Source organism: Sebastes umbrosus, chromosome 1, assembly GCF_015220745.1.
Source record: "Sebastes umbrosus isolate fSebUmb1 chromosome 1, fSebUmb1.pri, whole genome shotgun sequence".
Classification (NCBI taxonomy): domain Eukaryota; kingdom Metazoa; phylum Chordata; class Actinopteri; order Perciformes; family Sebastidae; genus Sebastes; species Sebastes umbrosus.
Genome location: NC_051269.1, coordinates 6,782,045 through 6,807,878, shown reverse-complemented (window position 1 = coordinate 6,807,878; position 25,834 = coordinate 6,782,045). Strand labels below are relative to the sequence as shown.

At 38.9% G+C, this 25,834-nt stretch overlaps 1 protein-coding gene across 1 annotated transcript; it reads left to right on the top strand.

Moving 5' to 3' along the window:
- The first annotated feature begins 595 nt into the window (after positions 1–595).
- Positions 596–5,277, top strand: pck1 (phosphoenolpyruvate carboxykinase 1 (soluble)). The gene is made up of 10 exons (XM_037765640.1): positions 596–735; positions 980–1,269; positions 1,622–1,806; positions 1,913–2,116; positions 2,403–2,590; positions 2,681–2,843; positions 2,933–3,157; positions 3,286–3,417; positions 3,553–3,648; positions 4,163–5,277. The coding sequence occupies exons 2-10, from the start codon at positions 1,046–1,048 to the stop codon at positions 4,618–4,620; spliced, it is 1,875 nt and encodes a 624-aa protein (XP_037621568.1). The 5' UTR covers positions 596–735; positions 980–1,045; the 3' UTR covers positions 4,621–5,277.
- Positions 5,278–25,834: the final 20,557 nt, after the last annotated feature.

Below are 25,834 nucleotides of genomic sequence, written 5' to 3'. Positions count from 1 at the left end.
AAAGACGATTAATTATTAAAAACAGTTTAAAAGGTAAAGGAATCTATGAATTTGGTGGCAATTAATTGAGCCGATTCAGCGGAAAAGTGGAAAAAAAAGTACTTTTTTTTTACACCTGAGAACAGAATACAGGTTTGAACACATCAAACATGTCTACTTCATGTTGTATTTTTATGACAGTTCTGACTTTATCCAGGTTGCGCGGAAATTTAGCCTGATTTGAGAGAGTGAATGAACAAAGTGTACATACACACAGACATTATCAGGCTGCCGTTTCCCTCTCAGGAACTAGTTTGTTCCAGAGAGCGAGATTATAGTGCCGGCGTTGGCGAGGACAAAACTGTCTTTCTCTCTTTGGGATGTGAGCCTGGCTATCAGCGTCGAGAGGGAACTGGTTACATGAAGACAACATTACGTCCCGCTGCTGATAAATGATTGGCCAGCAGCCTGTAACACGCTGTTTTTCAGATCTGCAGGGAACAACAGGTTCATGCAAATAACACAGAGGACGAGCCTCCACCTCTTCCTCCTCCCTCCTCCTCCCTCCTCCTCGCTCCTCCTCCTCCCTCCTCCCTCCTCTAGTGGGACATCCCAGGATATAAAAGGAACAAACTTTTCACAGCAGATACATCTGACCAAGAAGCAGAAACAACTCTTCTGAAAGCAGCCGACAAAGACACCTCAACTGATGAGGCCGAGTTGAAGACTCTCTCTGCTCCGAACAAACTACTGAAGGTAACCTGACGCTCTTTGTTTTCTATAGTGTGTAATGTGAGGAGGGATATAGAGGATATCATGTACAGGGATGCTGTTACATCACTCTGAGTCTGTCTGAGCTGGAGGCAGCAGCAGCTCCTTGAAATGTGATGTAGACTTTAATATGCAAAATACAATTAAGGAGGTGAAATCTAACATTTATTAGGTGTGACATTATTAGAATCATGTGCTAAACTTTATTTTTCTTTTTTTCCCCATGCAGGCTCATCCTCTCCTAGACTTCCTCTCGTCTTGCCTATCGGCTCGCTCTCCAGACTCCACCACCACCATGCCTCCTCAGATTCCCTCCCAGAACCAGAACGGTCCCAGGATCCTGCAGGGCGATCTCAGCGCCCTCAGCCCGGCCGTCAAGGAGTTTGTGGACGCCAACGTGACTCTGTGCCAGCCCGACTCCCTCCACATCTGCGACGGCTCCGACGAGGAGAACCGTGCCATCCTGACCCAGCTGGAGGTGCAGGGGATGATCAAGAAGCTCAACAAATATGAGAACTGGTAGGTTGGATGGTGGAAATTCACATATGTGGTCTGTGAAACAATAACAGATCTTAAATGGATCAGCTGCGGTTGTTTCTGTAACCAAGATGGTGATAACTCACTGTAACCCAGTCAGTGCATCACTTAGTCGTCGTCAGCTGTTGTAATAAATAACATACGTGCCAAACATACTGACAAACCAGTATGTCCAGTTCGTTCAGTGAGATCACACCGGAGCAGCAGCAGCCGTCAAACGAACATGTGCTGGCGCAATATTGCATAACAGATGTGAGGTTCACAAAAGACATTGTTAAACTTGTCCCTCTATTTCGCAAAATGACAATTTCTCCATTCCTTCCTCTTCCTGCAGCTGGTTGGCCAGGACCGACCCGAGAGACGTGGCCCGCGTGGAGAGTAAGACTGTGATCGTGACCCGGGACCAGAGGGACACGGTGCCCACGCCGCTGGACGGCGGGGTCAGCCAGCTGGGCCGCTGGATGTCCCCAGAAGAGTTCGACAAAGCGATGGCTCAGCGGTTCCCCGGCTGCATGAAAGGTACCGCAGAGAACGACTCGATTTAGAGAATATTTAAACTCAATAATGAATGTTTCAACAGCCTTAAACGTTGCTGATCTCTGCCTCTCTCCCTCTCTCTCCTCAGGTCGCACCATGTACGTGATTCCCTTCAGCATGGGTCCAGTAGGTTCCCCCCTCTCTAAGATCGGAGTGGAGCTGACGGACTCTCCCTACGTGGTGGCCAGTATGAGGGTGATGACCCGTATGGGGAATACCGTGCTGTCCGCTCTGGGGACGGGCGAGTTCGTCCGCTGTCTGCACTCCGTCGGCTGTCCTCTGCCGCTCAAAAGTACGTTAACAAACTAACTTATTAGTTAAATTAATATGACTTAATGCTACTATTAATGTATTTACTAATGATAAAGGCATAGTAGCTAACATTACTACCATTCTAATACAACTACTAATACTGATTATGATGCTGTCAGTACTGCTACCACTACTGTTACTACTTGTATAGAGTGTTGTCTGGAAGTCAATGGGTTTTTAGTTAACTACTACTACTACTCTACTGATTACTATGTTCAAACGTTCCTCCGTCCTCCACTGATTCAAATCAATCATTTGTCTTTCAGCGCCCTTGGTGAACAACTGGCCCTGTAACCCCGAGCAGACGCTGATTGCCCACATCCCAGACCGTAGGCAGATTGTCTCATTCGGTAGCGGTTACGGAGGAAACTCCCTGCTGGGGAAGAAGTGCTTCGCTCTGCGCATCGCCTCACGTATCGCCAAAGAGGAGGGCTGGCTGGCCGAGCACATGCTGGTAAGGAATGAGCATAATTATGACATATGATAACATATCAAAGGGACGTCCCACAACAACCTGACTAAACCAAATGTTCCTGCTACTCAGATCCTGGGCGTCACCAACCCTGCTGGGGAGAAGAAGTACATGGCGGCAGCCTTCCCCAGCGCCTGCGGGAAGACCAACCTCGCCATGCTCTGCCCCACGCTGCCCGGCTGGAAAGTCGAGTGTGTGGGAGACGACATCGCCTGGATGAAGTTTGACGACCAAGGTGAGAGACTTTGTGAAGTTGAATTTGCCATCGAGGACATTCAAATTACAAATAATAATAACTAACTGTTCTTTATATTTTTGCTTTAGGCAACCTACGTGCAATCAACCCTGAAAACGGCTTTTTCGGAGTTGCTCCCGGCACCTCAGTCAAAACCAACCCCAACGCCATGGAGACCATCATCAAGAACACCGTTTTCACCAATGTTGCAGAGACCAGCGATGGCGGTGTGTACTGGGAGGGAATGGACCAGTCACTGCCGGAGGGAGTCACCCTCACCTCCTGGAAGAACAAGCCCTGGAGTTCAGAGGATGGTACGAGTTTGTTTATCCATAGAGCTTCTTTTTCTCAATGGATACAGCGATGAGCATGCACTTTGTTTACAAAAGGTCAAAGTCTTTTGAAATAAAGCTTACCTTCCTGTCTCGCTCTCTCCCCCCAGGTGAACCCTGTGCTCATCCCAACTCTCGTTTCTGCACTCCGGCCGGGCAGTGTCCCATCATCGACCCACTGTGGGAATCCCCGGAGGGAGTCCCCATCGAGGCAATCATCTTCGGAGGGCGCAGGCCACAAGGTGAGCTGAGTGGAAAGAACACTGGTAGACTGAGAGAAGAGGATAGAGACAATGTGCTGAGAGAAGGGAATGGAAGAAGATGCAATGAATATGAGATAATAATGAGATGATACTAATCTGACTGCTTCCTCTCAGGTGTCCCTCTGGTCTACGAGGCTTTCAGCTGGCAGCACGGAGTGTTTGTCGGAGCAGCCATGAGGTCAGAGGCCACCGCTGCAGCCGAATACAAAGGTCAGTTTTCTAATCTTTCCAATGACAAGATACTCGTTTTCTAATCTAACCACCATTTGTTCAATGGATTTTAAGGAGTTTCCTCATCCTGAGGATATGAAGGATTGATCGCTAAGACATTGATTAGCCTTCAAACAACACTTCATTTGTATAAAGTTTTCAGTCTCGAAGTTCCCAATTATTCAAATAAGTCCTGTGTTGTTTGTCCCATCCATCGTAAACTTCCCACCCACCCTTAGCAGACTTCTCACTGTTAAATACTAAGTCAGTTGCTCTCCGTCTAATACTGACACGGATGGGTTTGCATTGGAGTTAGTTGCGTCTCATACAGACGCTAAAGGGTGCCTCTGTGCGTCGGTATCAGACGCCGAGGGGCACTGACCAAGCATCAGTAAGGTTGGGAGTGAGAACGGGTTGGTTTACGTCTGAGCAACCTGACCAACACTGGATTTGTGTCCCAGGAGATAAAACTAAAACGATACTCACCCATTCTCTCCTCCCTTCTTTTCCGCAGGCAAGATGATCATGCACGACCCCTTCGCCATGCGCCCCTTCTTCGGCTACAACTTCGGCCAGTACCTCTCTCACTGGCTGAGCATGGCCGACCGCCCCGGCGCCAAGCTCCCCAAGATCTTTCACGTCAACTGGTTCCGCAAGAGCCCCACCGCCGGATTCCTCTGGCCCGGTTTCGGAGACAACATCCGTGTGCTGGACTGGATGTTCAGGCGGGTGAATGGTGAGGCCGGCGCCACGCCCTCCGCCGTGGGCTACCTGCCCTGCTGCGACTCCCTGAACCTCCAGGGCCTGCAGGGCCACGTGGACCTCAAAGAGCTGTTCTCCCTGGATCAGGAGTTCTGGCAGAAGGAGGTGGAGGAGGTGAGGAAATACTTCACCACGCAGGTGAACGTCGACCTGCCCAACGAGGTCGCCCAGCAGCTGGAGCAGCTGGAGCAGAGGGTGAAGCAGATGTAAAGAGGGGAGAAAAAGTCTGAAGGAGAATGTTGGTAATTCAAGAACAACATATCAGTAATTCTAACATCTCGTCATTGTTATAGCGATGAACTCTGATTTTACCCTTCTTTGAAGGGGGAGCCTTACGACTTCTTGAAAGAGGAACAATTCTCCTCTGATAATTTTTTTGCTGCTGAATGATTTTGATTCTACCATGATTTTTTTTGTTTCATTAGCTAGAAATCCTTCCATTTTTGTGAGATTATTATTCTGAAAATGTTTAAATTGGGCTGGCGATGTTGAGATGAAGTAAATGAACTCGTAGAAATCGTAGAACATTCCTCACGGTGCTCATCGTGGCACCAAGTTAAGACTGCTGATCTGAATAGGAAATGTTTCCTTTCACATGCTGTCCTAACAGCACTACGTTCTTACACTGTTGCTCCAGTGTATTGTCCCTCTGTATGTCTGAATTCTACTATTTAATAGTAACTTATTATAAGCGCACATCATACTTTCATTGTCATATGGATTTGTGTGGCACCGAAAGAGTTGTTTGACCCCTCCGAACACGGGGGAAATGTATGTTTTCTGTTCCTGTCTTTATTTTGTGTCTTAATTTATTTTTATACACTGTTGGTATCTCTTGGTTCTGAACAATAAAGTTATTTTCAAGGATCCAGTCTTGTTGTTGTTTTATTAAAGAAGCATGTTGTCAGTATTGGCGCCTTCAGATGTGGTGGTGTTTACCGTGTTCACCAGAAGAGTCCATATGAACGCTCCCATCTTGTCGTATTCACAACCTCGTAAGTTTCTGAAAGCTCCGAGTTCACGACTTGTGACGTGTATGTTGATGTTTTCAGAAATGGCGGAGGCCATGGAAGTTCATTTTTCGGCGCAAAATAAGTTAATATATTGTCATTTTAGTTGTATATTGTAATTCTTCGTAATTTTATAATATGTCTGAGGAAAATGTTGATTTTCCCAACGGCCTCATCTTCTTCCTCTGTCATTATTTCTTTGCATTTACTGCATTATGTTACCCGCTTGCTAGCTTGCTAAATTGTTAGTCTCTTTGGCTTCTAGACGCCGACAGTAACGTTAATATTGCTATTGCTTAGCAGCGGTGTTCTTCACGACTTAACCACTTGAACGCCACGCATATTGTGTACACGACTTCCTGTGATGTAAACACGAGCTCACCAGCTTCATTTGAAGGCACCACTGTTGGTATCTCTTGGTTCTGAACAATAAAGGTATTTTAATGGATCCAGTTTTGTTGTTTTGTTAAAGAAGCATATCATTTGTATTTCTGATAGACAAAACTGAAATTTAAACCTGCCATGGAGAGTAGATGCAACTCAAATATTAAGAAAACATCCTGTTGAGTTATCACCTGCTGTAAAAATCACTGCAAACAAACAGTAATCAAATGTACTCCTGATAAAAATTTCACATAATTCTACTGGAAATACCAACAACTGTGAATCAAACTCACAGAAAAGCAAACAGCTTAGAGGTTTAAATGCCCCAAACTTCTTCCAATGTTACTTACTTGGCTAATCAAATACAATACATCATGAAATGGATTCACTCAAATGCTGAATCAACACAAATGGCCATAGAGAAGGCAACAAACTCCAAATCAAAGATTTACCATTTCTGTCAGCAACAATAAAACAAGACTCGGTCCAAACCGAGTACATGGCTGGACCGTGTTCGGTCAGTCTGTGAATTTGTTGCTAAATTGTTACAGAAATAGTCAGTGGTCATGTCTGTAATGTTAAATCCAGTAATGGTTCGCGTCCACAGTCTCCATCCTTTCCACGCTTCCCATTCATTGTCTATGTAAGCAGCAGTGTAATGTATTCTGGTAGAGTGGCGGCGCGATTCGAGAGGTCACGTCGTCCGAGGTTTAGGCTACTTTACGCAAATCAGGGGCCCCTGATTGCCGCTCCTGGATCCTCCCAGAAACTTTTAAACTAACCGTTTAACCTAAACGCTGACAGATTCATCAACCTCATGGCTTACTTCTGGCATAAAATATTTTCTGAAATACATTTCGGTGAACTATTTCCATGAAATAAGAGAAGAAAGTTTCAAAACGAGCCGCCATGTTGGTTCCAGTTTGAAAGCTGGGAGCAGCAGCCCACGAGGGAAAGCATTCGTCCAATCAGGTGCCTTGTGTCTAGTAGCAGCCCAATGCTGGAAAATTTGAAAACAGTTTTTCTCAGTCGTTTTGTCTCATTTGTCTTAACTTTCTCTAAATGTGAAATTGTCACAACTGTTTTTTGGGGCATCACGACTCTAAAGTGTGTCTGCAAAAGGTAGAAACTCACCCAAAACACTTCGTTCATGCTTCAAAAGCTAGTTATTGTGTCAGTAAGTTGGCCAATGCCACCAAAATGAAAAGTTATTCTGTCATCGTGTGAGCCGTACTGGTCAAAATGTTTTTTCACCATCAACCCTGGAAATGTTTCTCATATACTAATCTGTGTTTTGCTGAATGCTGTTGTGTATCACACTGAGCTCTTTAGATTTCCAATTCAACAGTGGGTCAAAGTTTACTGGGAAAAGTCAATACTGTAGTAGCTACACAGAAAAAGAATATGCACATTTGTATGCAGTACATTTCTTCATGTAGTAATGTGTTACATGTATTATAAACAGACTTTCATATAAAGTCATATTGAATTGAAAATTTGCCACAAAATGACCTCCATGCCGATAAAATGTTTTTAAAAACCCAACAACAATGAAAACAAAACTGTGGTTGTTTTGCGTTTATGGAATATACATGTAGTCTGACAGATTTCAATCTACTGCTCAAACGATGAAATAATGTTTAGAAGTTGTGGAGAGGACGACAGTTTCATTAAGAACTAACTCCTCAGTTTTGATCCGCAAGACATGCAAGTGGTTATTGTCCAAATTGTAATATACAAAATACATATAATATACGTTTATAAGCAGCACGCATCAGTTGGACTGTATGAGGCCACATGTGTTTGTCCACTGGTTCACTGCAGCTGTTGTGTAAGACGTGAAGATAATGACGGCGACTGAAGTTAATCATCACGTACTTGTTTTTGACACTATCTGAATCCTGCGTGCTCACCCCACGTTGGACCGTGTTTTTTTATTGAAGGCCTCTGAGAACAACACGGTGCCGACGAAACACAAACAACACGGTGAACTGTTACGTCAGAGGATGATCTCAATTACAGATTGGTAATCAGTACGACAGATTGTGCAGGAATTTGTTGTGTATGACGTCAAGCACATATCCATGTATGAAGACTTTGATTTAAGGTCGCCTTGCTCCCTTTTCACTGGGCCCTGCTCCCCAACATTAACACTGTTTTGTGTGTGCTTAATTGTTGATTTAAGTCCAATGTTTCAGTTGATTTGATAGTGATCTTGTCTTGTCTAGTAGTGTGTATAGATGACAGCAGCTTGTTTAGTTTGTTATATGGGTTCATAGGATGTTGTTGTTCTGCCTGGGGTGGTGGGGTAGATCAGCTGCTCAGCAGTTCAAACAAGGAAAATGTTAACAGGTTAGCCTCATTATGTCGTCTTAGAAATGAGGGGCTGGGCTCTGTTAACATGTAGGATGATATAGTTCAGATAGTTCTGGGCTCTGTTAACATGTAGGATGATATAGGCCAGATAGTTGTAAAATTGTGGAAAGATACACTTCAGCATGCAGACAAATGCAATTAGTCAAGCTGCAGCTTAATTAAATTGTGCAGTAGAGTTCAACGCAGACATGAACACAGATTGAGAAAAGTCCTCATACATTGCATAAAATATCTATCCTATTAAAATATTTGTGCCTCTTATTTTCACATGAAAACAAACTGCTATGTAGAAAGAATAGTTCCACCTGTTTCTAGAGATGAGAATCTCTAAAACAAGAAAGAATAAGGAATCAACAAACGTAGAACTTCTGCAAAAGTTGACATTTACTCATTACTTTACTTATTTTACTGCAGACTTGTTTTAAGGAAACTCCAAGAATTCATTCTTCAGTTCTTATAAAAAACGACTACAAAAGAAGCAGAGTTCTGGCAGTGTATGTTCTATTCTACCAACGTATCCTCATGCAACCGTTCGTATGATATCTTATGAAAAAGTTATTCCTCCTTTTTCGTTTGTTTTCCTACAAATGTCCAGAAACACGTGTTAATTTCCGCAGGTTACATGCATACAGTCTTTTCAAAATAAACCTCCTTAGGTTTAGGTACGTAACTTACATGACAAATAAATCAATGCCGGTCTACTGGGCGAAAGTCAAGTAATTTTTACTTTTTTTTTATTTTTACTCCTCCCTACGCGGTGTTTGCTGTACACAAATTGATTTTGTAGGATATAAACAACAGTGCATTTCTTTTCATAGATATAGCTACAAACAGTGATTCTACGTATACTCGTATTTTTTATATAAATTTGCCTACTAACACAACACTATAATGAGTATCTGTAGTTCTGTCTCCTATAGAAGTCTGAGGGATGATGCAGGAATCATGGGAAGTGAAGTCTTTAGAATCAAAGTAGATATACGTACACAAACAGAGTGGTATGCAGACAGGATGTCCTGTCCTCTACGTACATTATGACCTAGAACAATATGTGTCTGTATATTCGCGGCAACTCTGTTAATCTCTCAACAAACCCTCATATGTTACTGACTCTTGTTGTTTGTCAGATTGTGTTGTTAGGAACTCCTCCCTTTTGAGACAATCATTTACTCCTCGTGTTCTGCAAACGCCACGGAGCATCTGAATGTTTTTTATCAACCTTGTCTGAGGAAATGATTACCTCACGAGCATGCAGCCATGCTTCTGCTGCGTGTCTCAAACCACCTGTTTTCGTGCACATTTCTTATCTAACTTTTTTGAACAGGTTATTTGTTCGTCCATAAAGACATTACAGTATTGTTCCTTATCTTCCATTTTACTTTTCCAGAGTTTCATGATTTTGTTTCATAACTTTGTTTTATTACATGTGAGGCATATTTATGACATTTATAATAAAAATCTTACATGCATTATATACAATGAAGCTTTGTGTCTCTGCAGCAGGAAAACATGATTACAGAACAACACAATATGACGGTCTCCATGTGTCTGATAGATGTGTGAAGTTTGGTTATGAGGTTAGTTTCTTGCACGCTGAAAAGAAATCTGCAGGAAGCATTTTTATATCAGCAACAGATCAATTGACTTTATGCAATATGAAATATGTCTTAACCCACAGAGGATGATCGCTTACTCTGCAGCTCTACGGAGCCTTTTAGCCTTTTTTAGCTCATAGTTTTGGTTTTAGAGAACATGGTTCAGTCTGCAGCTGTTTTCTGCAAACAAGATCTAACAAATCCGCTTTCTCCCTAGCATCAAACAGCACACTGACAAAGTGAGAAACGAGCTGGCGAAAAAACATCTAAAGCACCAAATATTCTATATAAGTTGGTGGAGACCAAACCAGAGTTAAAAGGAGAGTGAACATCAGCCTTTTCCTTCTTCAGGTAGACACAAACACATCTCTAAATGAATGATAATATTGCTCCATGTCTGCAGGGTGCATAAGTAGACAAATGTTTGCTAACATGTTGAACGACGGGAGTGAGTAACGTTATCGACTCCGGCCTAAGCAGGAAAAGTTAACAGAGTTTGGTTTGTCTGTTCTGGGCTACTGTAGATATAAACAACTCATTCTAAGGTAACACAAACACAACGATTCTTATCATCAGGTGATTATATACTAAAGAAAACATATTATATTTCAATTCTGCCAAGAGATCCCTCTCATTGTTACACACTGGTCTTTTAACGTTGTGAAACGATTGGTTAGTTTTAGGCAACAAAACTACTTGGTTAAGGTTAGAAAAAACATCATGGTTTGTGTTGAAATAATAACGCAACAACAGTAACGACCATAAGAATGTTACTCATGTTGTTCTTATACACTGTTCGTATCTATTTCTACGAAAGGTAATGCACTGTAATTTGTATATATCCCACAAAATCAATGCAGATTTAATCCACGTTATTGTGAATCAGGAAGTATAAGGAGTGACAAATGTAGGGAGGAGGTTGCGGTGGATGGGTGGGTGAAAAAACACTCATCACCCATTCACCCAGGAGACCAGCGTTCATGTCCCAGGTGAAACCAGAAGTCAACATTGATTTATTCGTCACATAACTTCCGTACTTAAAGGTACTATATTTAACTTTTAGAAAGTCCTCTCTATTAATGACACCGGTGACGTTATAGCGCTTTTTATCCAGAAAAACGGCAGCTCACTTGTATAGGGTTACAGGCCAGTCTTGCCCGGTCCAATATGGCGTCCACGTTGACGTATCGCCACAACGGGCTGAAGCGTCCAATGCAGCGTCTATGTATATATACATCTATGTGAACAGCGGTCTCTTGGGTGACAGTCTGGTGTTTGTTTAGGTCCAATAAAAGTAAAGCAACGAGCTGTATCCGTAAATTATACTCATGCTAATGCAGGAAGTCACTCAAATGGCCCACATACGCAGAAGCCTGAGACTAAAAACTTCTTCTGCAGGAATAACTGGAATAAATCAAGTTGTCTTACTGTAACACATCCAACTTGTTCCTCAACCATAGCTTGAAATAAACCTCAGCCTCAGCTGTTAATACCATTAAATAAAAAACACTCAGCTTAGCACAATGAAATGAGGTTAAAACAACAAGTTTCCTGCCTGTTTACAGGTTATCTGACTGTGTGAAGGTTGTTTATTGTCACACTGAAAACGAATAACAGGTTCAGCTTCATCTGGAGAAGGAAAACAAGCGCTGGTATCTGTCAGGACGCTGACTCTGGAGGATTTATCAGCCGTACGTGGTGATAAAATACCTCAGCTGTTATCAGTATAGGTGTTAGTGTGCTGCTGTTCCAATTAAACAACAAGGAAATATCACTGATAACAGGTCAAAGTTTTAGTCTTTTCTCTCATCCTTCCTTCCTTCCCTACCTCCTTGCTCCCTCTCCTACTGCCTTGCTTCCTTAAATTCTAATCAACTTGGCTTTTAACGACCTTTGGAGTCCGCTTGCTGTTCAGGTGATCGACCTACATTCTTTAATCACCTCATTCAAACGTCAGATTTGAACTTTATTAGACTTCATTCATTAAATCTGCCAACTGACTCATAAAACATGCAGAGGACGGATTTTTGCCAAAATTCCAAATAAATGAATGAATAAATAAATAAATGACTCGATAAATAATGAATGTCATTAAATGTAGCAAAAATAATATTAAAAATAAATGAAGCCATTATTTAATTTATAAAATGTTACATAAATTGTTAATTCTGTTTTAATTTGCTTCTTTATTTATTTATTTATTTTTCTATGAATTCCCTTATTTATTTATTTAATTTCCCCATTTATTTATTTATGTATTTATTTTTATTAATTTTTAAATGTATTTATTTATTTTTGCATTTATTTATTTATTTTATATTTCTCCTTGAATGTATGTATTTACTTATGTATTTATGCATCTATTAATTTATTTATTTCTGCACGACCCTTTGTATTTCACCTCTTACTTATTTAGCCAAACTTACTATTTCTGTATTGTTTTCTTTTAACATTTCTTTTTACATTTCTTTATGCATTTCTGCCTCATTATGCAAATGAGGGGGCTGTCACTGAACACTTAATAAATAAATAAAACATAAATGAATAAAGCCATTAATTAATTGATAAAAATGTTTTAATTTGCTCATTTATTTATCTTTGTATTTATTCCCCATATTTATGAACTATTCTGTTTAATTTCACTTTTATTTATTTATGTATTTAGTTCTATTATTTTTGAAATGTAGTTATTTATTTATTTATTTTTGCCTTTATTTTTTAAAGGTCATTTTAAACAGTGATGTCAAATTTCAAATAAATGTCTCTTATGGTGACTAACATCATCACACATGAATACAGTTGGGCTCATTGGATCCACAAGAGTCTCAGCTTTACAGTGATACACAATTTATGTAATTCTAAAACTGTTTAGGGACCCCAGTATGCAGAAATATTCAAATACATCATTTTAGAATAGGAGACAATAACACATTTATACTGAATGAAAAAAAACTGCATGTGATTATCATAAAGTGGGCAGGTCTGTAAAGAGGAGACTCGTGGGTACCCAGAGAACACATTTTCATTCACATATCTTGAGTTCAGAGGTCAAGGGACCCCTGTGAAAATGGCTATCCTTGACAAAATTTAGCCTAACTTGGTAGCGTTATTTAGCATTCATACCAGTATCTTCACTCTATCTCTGTTACTGAGCCTGCTAATGCCTTTGAAAAGTCGGCCGGCAACGCCCTCGAGGAGTGATAGAGGTTAACCCAGATAATTCACCTTGACCTAACCTTGAGTCCCTGGTATATTGTTCTGCTGTGGTTTCATTATTTCCCTTCCTTCCCTTTGTGGATAGCACATCTTGCACTAAAGGTCATATAAGAAGCATCAAATAAGGCGCAATCATAGACTTTGAGGTGACCCAGCCAACTGTCATATAAGATATAACTTTCACTAGCAGCAGTAAAATGTGCCAGAGCTGTTTGTTTGGGTGTCGGCGCTAACATCATCACTATCATCACAGCTTTGTCCACTGACAAAGCTTCAAACATTACGACGGACACTCAGGATCAATCTCATACTTTAATACTGGAAATATTCATGGAGTTTATATATGGAGGACAAACCTGCCAAAATCAAAAATAAATTAATAAATAACTCAAAAAATAAAATAAATATGTATATATAATATCTGTAAATATATATTAAAAGTAGCAAAAATACTATAAAAAATAAATGTAGCCATTAATTAATTGATAAAATGTGGCATAAATGGATATTTCTGTTTTAATTTGCTTCTTTATGTATTTATCTTTGTATTAATTCCCTTATTTATTTACTGTTCTGTTTAATTTTTCTCTTTTATTTATTTATGTATTTATTTGTATTATTTTAAAATGTATTTATTTATTTTTGAATTTATTTTGTATTCATTCATTTGTGTTTTATTTACTTATTGAGTTTTGAGTGACAGCCCCCTCAGTTGCATAATGTGGCAGAAATGCATAAAGAAATGTAAAAAGAAAAGAATACAGAAATTAATAAGCTTGGGGAAATAATTAAGTGATGAAATAAAAAGGGGAAAACCATGCAGAAATGAATAAATTAATAAATGCGTAAATACATAAATAAATACATACATTTAAAGATAGATATAAAATAAATAAATAAGCATGCAACAATAAATAAATAGTTTTAAAAATTGATAAAAATGAATACATGAATAAATAAATAAGGGAATTATTACAAATTTATATAATTAAAGAAAAAATTAAAACAGAAATTACAATTTATGTCACATTTTATCAATTAAATAATGGCTAGATTTATTTTTAATATTATTTTGCTACATTTAATGACATATTTATTTATTTATTTATTTATCGAGTCATTTATTTTGGATTTTGGCAGCTTCCGTCCTCCATATTTAGAAATTACTTTACTTTAAAAATATCAAGACATGCAGATTTTTGGCTGTTTGCACTGATAACAAAACATCCAAAATGCGTCACATGGAAAAAGGAAAAACATCAGCTGCAGCGTGAAGCGAGTCGGAGAGATTAGCTGCAGGAGGGGAAGTTGTGCAACGAGAGGTCAACGGGCATCAAAGTTGAAGGCTTATCAGTGTGTGTGTGTGTGTGTGTGTGTGCGTGTGTGTGTGTGCGTGTGTTCTTGCTTAGTGGGCTACACAGCTGCAAGAGGTGACACAGTGACATCACGGAGGGTCCAGTCGGACAATCACCCGCTGGATGATGTCAGCAGTGATGCTGAGCGGGGCTGGCCAGTGATTGGTCGCTGCTGTCAGGGAACTCCAGGTGATGTAGAGGAAAATCCTGCTGCTGCCTGAAGCCTCCAACACATCACTGAGACATCATCTTTATTTAATATGTAGTGCTCTATATTTACACTCATTATTTTATCATTAGTGTCACATTTATTAACTCAAAAATTAGTCAGTGTGTTCAAGAAACACAAAGAAAACCTGATGAATTCGGCAAGAAACAACCAAATTCACATTATCCTTTTTGACAGTTTAGTGACACTTGACAGAAATGTACAAAGAAATAATACTGTGCCTGATTTCTGATCTCACGAATTAGGGCCACATTGAGGAAAAAAAAAAAATCGGAGATTTCGAGAATAAAGTCGTAATATTACGAGAATAAAGTCATAATATTATAAAGTAGTAATTTTACGTGTTATTTTAGAGGGGAAATAGTGTAAAAATGAGGAACGTGGAACATCTTGTGAAGTTATACATTAGTTAAGGTTTCACAAATAACCAAATACTTCATCTTTTGGCACATCAGCAGCACATTATCATCAGTATCAGGACCTTGAAAAGATTGTGCAAGAAACTGAGTTCATTCTGAAGAAAGAGCCACACGGACCTGATGGGGAAACTGACTCTTTTGTGGAGGAGGAAATTACTTTTTTTCTCGCAAAGTTATGACTTTATTCTGGTAATATTACGACTTTTTTCTCGTAAAGTTGTGACTTTACAAAAGTGTAATAAAATATAAGTGAAATACTTAGTGGGTCAACTGGTGAAATGAAGGGAGGTAATGGGTTGGTAAAATCACTCGTATGATCTTTAGAATCTGTTTCAGTTCGGTTCAGGACATTTTTTCATCACCTAATTCATCGTCACATCTCCGCTTTATGACACAGCAGTAACTCATGCAACCTTTTTATCTGCTCTGCCAAGTGAGTCATTAAAATAACCTGAAGCCAGCGGTCACACTGCCAACTGTGTGGTAACGTAGATAGTAGAGACGGAGAGAGAGACAGGTAGTAGAGAGACAGGACAGAGAGAGAGGTCTGTGAACCCTGCATGGGGATCTGAGCTGACGTAGAAACTTGGCAGTAGTACAGTTTAGAGTCATTGAGTCATTGGAATCTAATCAATATCTGGCTGAGAATCAATCGTCCAGAGATCAGGCTGCTGCCAGCTGACACACACTGACTCGCCATCCGCCGCTCACACCTGCTGAGAGAACAGATGACTTTAAGTCCACGTCACTCCAGACAAGAGAGGGGGAGTTCAAGTCAAGTCTCAAGTTATTCTGAATCCAAGTCAAGTCTTTTCAATCTCAGTCAAAACAAGTCATGTCTCAAGTTATTATACGTCCAAGTCATTCCAGGAAAGTACAAGTCACACATTTGATTCAATCCAGACGAGTCCAAGTCTCAAGTCATTCCAGACGACGCCTGAAGTCTCTCAGATTTAGTCAAATTTCAAGTTTGTCAGGTTTTTGAACACAGACCATGACTCAGCATCTGAAAATGTTCCTCTCAAAGATCAGTAATAATGGTTTTACATGACTCACACCGAGTCCTTCCTGGTGTCTGTTATTTATCATTATGGGAATTTAGCAATCAAAACTTGAGACTGTTTTTGTCTCCAGCAAATCAAGTCAACTGACTCGAGTCCAAGTCTCGAGTCTATACAGCTTTGGCTCAGAGCCCTCTTATACTGTCTGTCTGATTTTTTTATATAATTTTTTGAAGTATCACGTTTAATATTTCCAGTAGGGATGTCAAAGTTAACGTGGTAATAACGCGTTAACGCAAATTTGTTTTAACGCCAACTAATTTCTTTAACGCAACTTGTGATTTTTTGTGTTGTAGTGGTTGTAACACTTTTAAAGCTAGAGTGAAGATACTGGTATCATATGAAACTAGTAAACCTAATGAAGCCATTGGTACCAACTATGTCATACTAGCTTGTTATGAAGGAGGTTAAATAACGCTCTGAACTTGCACTAAATTGTGGCGAGGAAAAACTGTCATGTCCATTTTCAAAGGGGTCCCTTGACCTCTGACCTCCAGATCAGTGAATGTAAATGGGTTCAATGGGTACCCACGAGTCTCCTCTTTAAAGACATGCCCACTTTATGATAATCACATGCAGTTTGAGGCAAGTCATAGTCAAGTCAGCACACTGACACACTGACAGCTGTTGTTGCCTGTTGGGCTGCAGTTTGCCATGTTATGATTTGAGCATATTGTGTTATGCTAAATGCATTACCTGTGAGGGTTTCTGGACAATATCTGTCATTGTTTTGTGTTGTTAATTGATTTCCAATAATAAATATATACATACATTTGTATAAAGCAGCATATTTTTCCACTCCCATGTTGATAAGAGTATTAAATACTTGACAAATCTCCCTTTAAGGTACATTTTTAACATTGTGATTAATTTGCGATTAACTGCGATTAGATATTTGAATCAGTTGACAGACCTAATTGTTACATCTTTGTCTCTGCATGAATCACACATTTTCTTTATGAAGATTGTCTGTTTACCCAGAGTGTGATCAAGTAGCCGTCGAGATCGAGGTACTCGATCCAAGTAAAAACATAAAGTATCTCTATCTATATATCTCGTGATATGTATGCATGTGTTCAGTCAGTCCTCAGTGTGAGAGGCCAGATGAGGAAACATCATAGATTACAGCTGATATTAGCTGACGTTATCTCTCCCTCCTTATAACCTTTATCTATCCTCCTCGATTCCTTCCCTTGATTCCTTCCTTTTCAACCTCTTCTTCTTTCCACCTCTTTTCTTCTTAAAGCTGTTTTGTCATTATTAACAACTATTAGTCCTCATCTTTCTCTCTGTTTGGTAAGATATAGTGTGTGTAATATGGATATAATAACATGACATCTTGACCTGAACAACAGGAAGTATTCAGATCCTCTACGTAAGTAAACGTATAAATACCAAAGTGTGAAAATACTCCATTAATAAAGTAAAAGTCCTGCATCTTAAGTTTAAGTTTAATCAGTAAAATGTGTAAAAGTAGTTTTTGACATATTATCATCAACATGTTTGAACGTGTTTGCAGCATTTAAACGTTGCCGGAGCTAATTTAAACTTTTTTATATGGCGATAATATTGTGTTTATTCCATAAAATAACATTGACTGATAGAAAACAATCTGCCAGTCTGGTTGGATTATCTCGACTTGTTTCAAGAACGTTTTAGACTCGAGTGTGAGAATCTTCAAAGAAGACAGATAAATAAAAAGATAAATAAAGTGGAGTAAAAAGTATAATATTTCTCTCTGAAATTTAGTAAAGTAGATCTATAAAGTAGCAGGAAATTGAGTAAAGTACCTCAAAGTCACACAGAGTAAATGTACTTAGTTACTTTCCACCCACTGCTGAGCAACGCATTAAGAATACATTTTAAAATGTTAATTCTGATTACAGCTGTGGACATCGGTTAAAAATAAAAACAAATGAATAAAATATAATAATAATAATAATAATAATAATAATAATAATAATAATAATAATAATAATATATTTAATAATAAGTGAATAAATGAAAAAAATAATAATAATAACAATTAAATAAATAAATGAGTATTCATGATTTTTTTAAAGAGACGACAAAATCCCCCCAATAAAAAAGGCAAACAACTGATGTTAAAATCTTTTTTTTTTTCTATCTCTGTCTCTGTTCAAGGAGGAAATGTGTGGACTTGATGTATCAGGATGACCACGCATATAAATATTAACAATAACAATGACTCACTTTGGTTTAGTTACAGTAAGCCAGTTAGAACAATAGCAGGAACACCAACGCCTGACTGGAACTCACTCGTGATCAGTGGGATTAGTTACAGCTGTTGTTTTCCTTTAATTAAAATGACCTGCGGAGGAACACAAACAATAATTACAGATGTGATCATCATCATGTCGGACGGGTTTGTTCAGTTAACTCGTGACAACAATTTGAATATCATCATCATTTCATGACGTGACGTAGATCAGAACAATGACTCACATGATCCCAAATAATCACAGTAAGTCAGGTGATACTGTCGAAATCAAAGTGCAGAAAAAACACTGTCTTATATATATATATTATCATATTCTAACATACATTTTATATATTTTTAGCTTTGTTGAGTTAAAGTCAAAGCTTTGAAAAGCGCAGTTTCTATTTAGGATTTTAAGTTTAATAATCTTTGAATAAACTGACATCTGCTGTTAATGCTGAAAATCATTTTAAAAAAGTGAGATTAGTGGTATATTTTATATCTTTTATATTTGATCAAGTTGTTGGAGTCTAAAACCATTCAGTGTCACCATGACGTCCATCATTTTTACTGATTTGACTTTAACTTGTGTTATTGAAAACACCTAACATCTTACCGGTTTTATTTTCATATTTCATATTGACATGGTTACTCTGTTATTGTCATATTGTTTTTAACTATACTCCCCATATTGTTTAATATCTCAAAGATAGAAGTGACTCTGTGATATCGACCCCTCAGTGATGGAAAATTACTGAACATGCAGGAAACCAGTTAAAGAAATTTATATCAGAGTTTGTTTTTTTCCATTCAGCCAGCTGCGTATCAACGGAAGTAAACAAATAAATAAACATAAGAGTAATTATTCCGTGGTGGATGAAGTATACATCCTGTACTTTGCAGTAAAACTGTGTAAAAAAATATTCAATTTCACGTAAAAGTAGTGCATTCAAAATTCTACTTAAGTACATTTTACTGAAATAAAAGAATAAAAGTAAAGCACTTTGAACTACACCCCCTGTATGAAAGGTGCGACATAAATTAAGTTTCTAATAATAATAATAATAATAAATAAATAAATATATAAATAAATATTGCGAAGTAACCATGAACATGTAAAAAGTAAATAAACACAAAAAATCCTAAACACAAGGAATTATGGTTAGACATCTAACAGTAATCGTAGTGTAAAAAATAAATGATTATCCATTTATAACATAAAAACAAATATGAGTGAAGTGTGCCACCTGCTGGATGCTGGCTAACTTTCATCATTCATCAGCAGTGGTGGAGGAAGTATTCAGACCTTTTACTGCAGTAAAAGTACTAATACCACACTATGAAAATACTTCTACTACTAAGTAAAAGTCCTGCATTCAAGATGTTTAGTATTTAAATATATTCAGGAAATTGTCCTGAAAGTAAAAGTACTCAATGCAGATAAATGTGACTGTTGTACTATTACATATTCTTACATCAGATTATTATTACTCATGCATTGATGTGAAAGTAGGATTTTACTGTTGTAGTTGTTGAGCTGGAGCTCATCTTGAACTATTAACTAATGATTATTTTCATTATCGATTAATCTGCTGTGACACCGTTTAGTCCAACAACCAGTCCAAACCTCAACATTATTACTAATAAGTCAAAGTTAACGTGAAAATAACACGTTAACGCAAATAATTTTTTTTGCCACTAAATTCTTTAACGCATTAATGTAATTTTTAAAGTTAGAGGGAAGATCCTGGTATCATATGAAACTATAAAAACCTAATGAATCCATTGGTACCAACCATGTTATCCTAGCTTGTCATGAAGGAGGTGACATAAAGCTCCAAACTGACACTAAATTTTGGCGAGGAAAAACTGTCATGGCCATTTTCAAAGGGGTCCCTTGACCTCTGACCTCCAGATATTTGAATGTAAATGGGTTCTGTGGGTACCCACGAGTCTCCCCTTTACAGACATGCCCACTTTATGATAATCACATGCAGTTTGGGCCAAGTCATAGTCAAGTCAGCACACTGACACACTGACAGCTGTTGTTGCCTGTTGGGCTGCAGTTTGACATGTTATGATTGGAGCATATATTTTTATGTTAAATGCAGTACCTGTGAGGGTTTCTGGACAATATTTATCATTGTTTTGTGTTGTTAATGATTTACAATAATACATATATACATACATTTGCATAAAGCAGCATATTTGTCCACTCCCATGTTGATAAAAGTATTGAATACTTGACAAACGATCATGCGATTAATCACGATTAAGTATTTTAATCGATTGACAGCCCTAATACTAATATATTAAAAGCAGGAAATCTTCACATTTGAGAAGCTTGTAACAGTCCCTCATTCTTTGGTTCTTGCTGTTATTTAATTTGATCTGAATGTCTCAGTTCCTCTGAGTTGATTGGAGGTGTTTCAGATCACCTGTTGTGCAGGTGTGATTAACAAGTGAGAGCAGCATGGTGTATTTCCCCTCTCGTCCAATCAGGGTGTGACGACGCCTTTTCTTTAGGGCTGAAGAGAGAGTGGGGGGGGGGGTTGCTGCACACCTTCTGATCCTTCCTCCGCTTAAGGCAGAGTCAGCCACAAACTGTGAAGAACACCTTTAGGTTTCCTGCATCTGGGCCGACCTTAGTGCCGATAGTGCCAGGGTTTGTGCAACGATAACCTAACGCCCACCGGCTTTATTAGGGGCCGGGCAGCTATGCTGTGCTGTGCTGACCTTGCACATAGGTCCAGTCCGATGCTAAACTTCCTCAGTTAGCTTTGTGGGCCGATAGTCCTGATGGTGACGATACAGCAAACGCCTAAAGTTCAAAACTTTGAAAATTCGTAACAAATCAGCCGTACATGCTACAACTTTACAACTTCCACCAAAATGTTCAGATGCTTCACCCTGGCAGGAATTATGAAGTCCATCCATCACCCTCGTTTTCTTATTAAACCTCTCCTCCCACATTTTTTGCTCAATTGACACTAAACTTGTTGCATCTTCAGACTGTCCTTCACAAACCACCCACACAGATTTATGAATCATAAAAAATTGAGCCCATAGTGCATCAAAACGTTTTAGAGTAAACAGAACTGTACACAGCTACTGCAAAGTCTCACTAAATAATGATCATGAAAATAAATGACAACATTTTGAGGTCATGGTAGATGTAGGGTGGTACATTTCAGAATTCTATCTCAAAAACTGTATTTTTGACAATATTTTGAATTCTCTCCTCATGTGAACCGTTGAAGTCAATGGAAATCAAGTATTTTTAAACATCAGTTTGTCACTTAAGGAGCAATCAATCTTTATTAAAATAAATTACTGACATCTCTGTATTGTCTAGATGAAGTACTAGAAATCAGCTGAAATCTGGGGGATCAGTACCGCCACAAGCTGATGCCATGAAATGTTTATGCATGAAACATTAGAGATCATCAAAGTGCTTGGCCAATTAATATTCTGTCAATTTAATTTGTAAAGTAACTAAAGCTGTCAAATATGAAGTAAAAGTCAAATATTTCCCTCTGAATTGTGGAGTAGAATTAGAAAGTGACATGAGAAGAAATGCTCAAGTAAAGTACAAGTACCTCAGATTTGTACTTAAGTACAGTACTTGAGTAAATGTACCATCGTTTATCAGACACATATCTGACTTGAAGATGCAGTCTGTGTTTGAGCCACGTGATTTTACTGTGTAAAATACTCCAAATACTTCCTTTTCCAGTGAAAGATTAAAAAATCTATCCAGACTGATGATTGAATTTCTCTCAACTCGTCATGCGTGTTCATAAATTAAGTCATGCAACAGGAAAACTTTATCATTTTGGATAAAAGGAAAGAAAATCAGTGTGCCAAACTAAATAAATAAGCAGAGGAGACGGGGACATATTTATAAAACTTTTTATTCATTGTTTAAATCGAAGGCTAACTGAAATGTGTACGATTCATTCCATGTTCTGTGACGATAAACCGTCTTCGGTTTGTAACAAACAGAAGAAAAATAACAACAAACTTTGCAACACGTAGAAGACCATCCAATATAAATAAAAATAAACTGTTTTTAATACACAAATAAGCAATTATTACCATTGAGGATAAGTATGCCTCTATATAAGTATGTGAGCCATGCTGTGAACAGAGAACAGACGGGATTTCAACCCTCAACCCTTCAGCGACGTCTTCGTCTTCCCTCCACTTCAATGGAGGAAACGTCTGCTGCTGAATCTGAACTCAGGAGTTCAAACACATTTGATCTGACATGACCAGAACAAACTCATCTATTGTACAAGTCCCACATTATTTAGATGCGTGCAGGATGAAACTCAACAACAGGTGGAAGACTTCTACAAAAGTCACTGCGGTGGACGAGCATCAGAGCGCTGCGGAGCGCGTCCTGTACGATATTGAGGCTTGTTTAAATATGCACACGTACGTACTGCAACCAAAAGAGAGGATTTCTGTATATTTGTCTTCAACATTGTCAGAGGAAAGGCGCCGTACAGCGCTGATTCAAAGAGCAGAAAAGAACACGACGAGGCAGAATGAGCAAAAACACAAACGGGGAAAACGGTTTCTTTTACACTTGGCCTTCCTCCAGTCTGCTACGAGCGTCAACGGTGTAAGTTCTTTCAAACAACGTAAAATACTTGGTCAACAACAGAGTTACAGGAACTGGAAAAAAGGCTTTCGTAAAGTGTTTTGCACAAAGAAAATAAGAAAAGTTCAAGTCAGGTTGACGAGAGTCTCGTTTAGGATGATTCCTTCTTTGGACATGTCTTTAATGATGCCTGTAGTGTGTGTGTGTGTGTGTGTGTGTGTGTTATTTTCGTGGCAGCCATGTTGGCTCCACTACTGTATCTTGTTTCTTGTTTCTTATGTTGCGTTCCGTTAAATGTCAGCAAAGTAAAACAAAACTCTGAGCTGGTGGGTCGTAGTTCTTTGAAGCCTTTTTAACATAACTTGAAAAACTAGAAGAAACACGTTTGTGAGGTTTTCTTTAACTTCAGATACCGTTCGCTATCCGACAGCTAACATTCACACTGAACTTAAGATGCAACTGAAATTCAACTAGATGTGAACAACATGTCTCTGGAGCGCAGCATAAGTAACACGTAAGCTAAACTTTAAAACATTCAGCATCTTTGTTCATTATTATGGAAGCCCACATTTGCCAGGAAAAGAAAAAAAAATGAATTTTTTTTTTACAAATATACTTAAAATTATCAGTTACTAAGTCAAAAATGTGACTTTGTAAATCAATATGCAGCCCTGTTTCCTAAAAACTATGTTCCCGTACAAAAAAACTGCGTTGTGAATTACGTTTTGAGGGAAACATTTTGTCGCGGATTACGTTTGCTTTTTGACGATTAACAAATATGTTTGTAATGAGAGTCCGCGTAGGTCAAACAATCGCAGGACTTTCACCCAGGAGACCGCCGTTGGTGTCCCCTGTGAAACTAAAAGTTTATGTTCACTTATTATAATTTACCTCCGTAGCCTAATAACGGAACAAACGTTGTCATTTTAAGCCAAACCATGATTTTTTAACTAACCCTAACAAAGTATTTTTGTTGCGTTTTTTTTTTTTTAATTTACAACATTAACATGTTTATAACTGTTTAAAACCGCGACCATAATCCAAGAGAAAATACGTTTCCCTCAAAACTTAATTATGATTGCAGTTTAGTTGTGTGGGAACATAATTTTGTATGAGACAAATACAATCTCACCACTGTTTCGATTGTATTACACAATCTTCCTCAACAGATGTTTGTTTATCCAGTTGTACTGATATTGTCCACATTTACATTTCTTTTATCATCCATATTGTCAGGAATAAACTTTCAATCTGTGAGTATTTTGTCATTCCTCACATTTAATCTATTTTCTTCCCTTTTCCTGTCATGAGTGGACTTCCATACATCCTGGCCGTGTCATGAGAAGTATTTTGTTAATATGTTGTTGATGTCTGAAGTGGTAAAAGGCAACAGTATTGGAGTATTTGAAGGGCGTTTTAGCAGATGGGCGAAGTCTCCGGTGAGCCGGGACACCAGAAGGCACACATGTAGACGCTGGGCGGCGGCCAGGAGACGTGGTGATTGGGGACGTAGTGGACAAAGAAGTATACTTGGACTTGTAAGTGCGTGGAGGAATACCTCAGGATTGAATGAAGTGCGTGTACGGCGGTGGTTTAGATGCGTCGCTTTCATCCTCTGACAAACCGTTAAGTACATGTTGTCGTATTTACACGTCCTCCCAGTGGTCTGCAGCGTTTGTGTGTGTGTGTGTGTGTGTTAGGTAGTTTTACACTCTCAAAGTTGGTTTTACAAAAAAATAAAATAAAAGTGTGATCGATGGATTGAAGTAACATTTTTTGTTCTCAAGTGAATAAACAACAATAACAACAATAAAAAAAAAACTTACTTTTAGCACACTACGTTAAAATATGACTAATATTATCAAAAAGGCAAATAGTAGGTGTATTGCAACGCTCTCTGCGGCATCACTATCAAAAACATCAATCTTCATCATCCTCAATCTCATCATCATCATCATCATCATCCAATCATCATCATCTGAGACAGTAAGGAGGCGTGGCCCGGGATGATTGACAGCCCAAACTAGCCACTCACATTTCGCCCGTCTCAGCGCAGGCAGGCACACTTGTACGACATAGCAACAACAATAAACGTTTCCAAGGAGACCGAACAGCCAATGGCGGCGAGGGGCCGGTCTGAGAGGAGCTCTGTCATTGGACAGCAGGCATCTCTAGAGAACAGGAAGAGCTCGTTCAGACAGGGAGGAGGCGGAGGAGGAGGAGGTGAGCCAGGTGTGTTAGATAAATGTTTTTGCTATCGTGTGTGGTCTACAATAAGAACAAAAGTGTGTGTGGATGTATGAAAGTGCACCTGTGTGTGTGGAAGGTCGGGTTAGTTTGTTTAGTCTGCTGCGTGTGTGTGTGTGTGTGTGTGTGTTTGGTTTAAGTCTAGACAGCTGGAGGTCTTTCCCAGGGCAGGTCAGTGTACATTAACACACACACACACACACACACACTCTCTGCTCTGGGAAACAGTCGGCTGCCTCTCCAGACACCGCTGTGCTGTAACGCCGCCTTCACGCTGGCTTAAAGCAAAGAGAAATGTGTGACCAGTTCAAACAGATACACATTATCTCTGGTTTAGACACATTTTAGGAGACAGAAACCTGATTGGTTTCATATGTGAACAACAGAGTGCTGCAGGGATATTTTTGTAGGCCAACCAGGAAGTTAGCGTCACTCTGGTTCCCTCCAATGACAGCCAATGAGATTGTTCCGTTGGGTTTTGGATTATTGCAGAAAATAAACTCTGTGGCAAACAAACGTTTATGATATTTACACGTGTTGTTCAGCAAGATAATCTCCATTAATTAACACCACTTTATGATTTAAAAAGATAACGTTAGGCTATAAACGAACTACATCACGGTCACATGAGCGTGAGGATAAACAACGAGGCTGCAAAGGAGGACGAGTCGGCGTGATGACGTTTCATTCTGCCACTTGTTA